This window comes from Eulemur rufifrons, chromosome 30 (assembly GCF_041146395.1).
Source record: "Eulemur rufifrons isolate Redbay chromosome 30, OSU_ERuf_1, whole genome shotgun sequence".
Lineage (NCBI taxonomy): Eukaryota > Metazoa > Chordata > Mammalia > Primates > Lemuridae > Eulemur > Eulemur rufifrons.
Genome location: NC_091012.1, coordinates 66,186,468 through 66,189,881, shown reverse-complemented (window position 1 = coordinate 66,189,881; position 3,414 = coordinate 66,186,468). Strand labels below are relative to the sequence as shown.

General features: G+C 49.8%; 1 protein-coding gene across 1 annotated transcript; it reads left to right on the top strand.

Moving 5' to 3' along the window:
• The first annotated feature begins 258 nt into the window (after nucleotides 1-258).
• On the top strand, nucleotides 259-1,916 carry BEX3 (brain expressed X-linked 3). Its single transcript, XM_069463455.1, is given in 3 exon segments — nucleotides 259-471; nucleotide 764; nucleotides 1,308-1,916. Coding segments are annotated over 3 exon segments (579 nt in total). The 5' UTR covers nucleotides 259-261; the 3' UTR covers nucleotides 1,676-1,916.
• The last annotated feature ends 1,498 nt before the right edge of the window (nucleotides 1,917-3,414 follow it).

Genomic DNA, 3,414 nt, shown 5'->3' with positions numbered 1-3,414 from the left:
CCAGGTAGAAGAGGAGAGGAGAGAAAGCAGAAAAGGCCAAAGCTCAAACCTGGGGCGGGAGGAGGCGGTGGTGGAGGATGATGCACACCCTCCCTGGTAACCAGAGAAGGGCAAACTCCAACCGCAGAGCGGTGATGCCACTTGTGGGCCCTGAGATTGGAGAGGACCGAGAGAGTGACAGGGCCGTGCGTGCTGGGGCCCAGCGCAGACAGGCTGGGGACGGCGGCGGGCGGAGGTGGGGGGGGGGCGGTGTGCGTGTGCATGTGGCGGGGGTGGGGGAAAGGGGGGGAGCCTCTGCGGCACTGGCCGCCCATGTTGGGGGGCGAGCTCGGTGGTGACGCGCGGCCCTCACGTGACCTGGAGCTGCAGAGCGACGCAGCCTTCAGTGCAGTCGTCATTCGCGTCTGGCTACCAGCTCCCCGCTGCCCTGCGCTCGGCGGGCTGGCATCGGGCCCGGGGAAAGCGGAGCAGGTAAGGGCCCCGGGGCCCGCACAGTGGTCAGGACAGCAGAGGCTTGGCGACCCCGGCTGCGGGGACAGACAGTGCAGCGGGTCCTGCCAGCTTTCTGCACACCCCAACATTCTTGGGAACATAAATAGTGGCTCCCTGGGGTGGGGATGCAGGGGCGGTTGGGGTTCCAGGGGGACAGCAGAAGTAAAGGCGAAGGGAAATCACCCCCGAGTCCCTGCGGGAAAAACGGTGAACATTGCGGGGGGCGGGGAGCGGCGGGAGCCCGGAGACCCGGGGCGAGGGCGGCGACGAGGGTCCGGGACGGGGAAGCGACCGGGAGCGCTCGGCTGCAGCAGCCCCCGCGCCCCCCACCCCGGCCGTCTGCAGGTCTGCGGACCAAGTGTCGCGGCGGCGCACCTCGCGGCGAGGATCGGGAGGAGACTGCGAGGATAGGCCCAGGTAGGTGGGCGGACGGGGGTGGGGGTGGGGGGAGGAATGTGCGGAAAGCCCACTGTGAGACCCCAGCCCTCCGCCCGGTGACAACCCACCCCACCCCACCCCATCCCCCACCTCCTCCCCACTCCCATCCCTGTCCTCCATTTTGGTGCCTGTAGAGCTCTGGGAGAGAATCCTGGGAAACGAAAAATGGTGGGCTTTGGGGGAGGGAGGTAAGATGAGCGAACTGGAGGGAGGGACTCGAATTGGAGGCCCCTTGGAGGGCGCATCCGGCGCACGAAACCTCTAAAGTGGGAGAAATGAAATTTTAAAAACCTTTGATATCAGGGCTCTGAATCCTGCTGGTCAGTGCACCAAACATTCAGTCTCTCTCCTTGCCTTTGTCTTACTTGTGTTCAAAGAATAAAAACCAGAACAAAAAAATCTCATCATGGCAAATATTCACCAGGAAAACGAAGAAATGGAGCAGCCCATGCAGAATGGAGAGGAAGAGCGCCCTTTGGGAGGAGGCGAAGGCCATCAGCCTGCAGGAAATAATAGACGGGGACAGGCTCGCCGACTTGCCCCTAATTTTCGATGGGCCATACCCAATAGGCAGGTCAATGATGGGATGGGTGGAGATGGAGATGATATGGAAATGTTCATGGAGGAGATGAGAGAAATCAGGAGAAAACTTAGGGAGCTGCAGTTGAGGAATTGTCTGCGTATCCTCATGGGGGAGCTCTCTAATCACCATGACCATCATGATGAATTTTGCCTTATGCCTTGACTCCTGCCATTTTCCATGAGATGAATACTGTGATTCCCACTGTTTTCTTTTTCCTTGCATTTTCCTGATATGCCTTTACTGATCTGTTTGCTGTGAACCTTATGTTATTTCCATGTGTCAAGTGGGTCTTGTGTTGCCAGCTTCTAATTGGAGATTGCCTTTGCACCCAGTCTAAGTTTCTGTCAGCAGTACAGTTTCACCCATTTGCATGGAAAAATGTAAAGTTAATAAAGCACCTAAAAAGCAATCTATACATTTATTATTGTCTCATTAAAAAACATATATGCTATATATAACATATGAACCAAAGAAAATCAAAATCTGGGATTAAATGCACCAGTGATCATTGGGGCACATTTCTGTATGGTAAGATGATACATGACATTTTTTCCTTTTATTATCTAGAGTTTGATAAGCAATGAAAATAATTTTCCAGTGAGTCAATGAATGTAATGCAGATACATCACAATTACTGGCTCAGCAAACTTAAGGAATAAACCTTAAGTATCTTCCAGTATTAACTGGAATAATAAACCCTCCCTTTATTACAGATACATTCCTTTTAAGAATCGGTTTTCTGTTCTATGAAATGGGGAACAATACTTACAGGGTTGCTGAGTGGAACTGATGAGGTGTGGAACTGTGTTGGGCTGGCTCTTGTCCAACTCCTCAGCATTTAACAGGACCCAGGCCCTCATCAGATACTTAGGGGAGACTGGAGGGAGTTCTGACTCATGCTCACAAGTCCACACAGTAAAAATAGGTGGGTTCCCCCATGTCATTGCTGTTATTTACAATCCTCCTGCTCCCCTGATTCCTGCCATGTTAGGTGGCCATACTTTCCCTTCTGCTGGATCCTGTTTCTGTTCCTGTTGATGACTTGCTAGAGTCCTTAAGGTAACAAAACCCCCCTGATTTCTCTGGAGTCTTTGGTGAGCCAAATCCCCACTTTGATCTCTATAGAAGTGTGGACAATGCCTTTATTTATAATCTTAGAGTTATATGTATCCCAGTGAGTACAACTCATATGGTTCTTGGGGTTACATTGGTTCTTAGCAAACTAGCCTTTTCTGATTTTATTTTATGCTTCTCAGACAAGAATGCACTGGGGCCTAGCTCAGGAAATACATCTAGGTGTCTCACCAGGGTGTGCCCAGAATTGCATTACTTCAAACTTCCAGAACACAAACGGGCTGAAGGATTTACTTTTGCCTGTGTTTTTACCCTTGGTGTGGATTTTCTCAAAAGAGACTCTTGGCAGGCCTGCCTACCCAGTTTAACAGACTTACTCAGACATGTAAATTACACTGGGGAACACATTTTTCTTAAAGCTAAAACACACTCTCTTCCTGTCTCCATCCCATCCACACTGGAAACATGAAACTGCTTTGTAAGTTCTTAAAAACTATATTAAATATCTGGCATTATAATTTCTATGTGAGTGTGTGCCCTGCTCCATACAATTATTTTGTCTTAATCATCCTGGAGCTCAGTTTCTAGTACAGTGCCTGACACAGTAGATACTAAATTATTAATTATTTTGGTTGATTAATGAATGGTAACAGAAACCCAGCTCAATGCTGTTCCTAACTGACTATCCTTAACTAAGTGGCCTAAGGCAAGTAGCTACTTACTTTGAAAGTATTAATTTCCAAAGGAACATAGCAAGGAAGATCTCTAACCCAAAATCTGTAAACTTTTTAAAAACTTTGTATATATTAATGTTTAGGGAAACACAG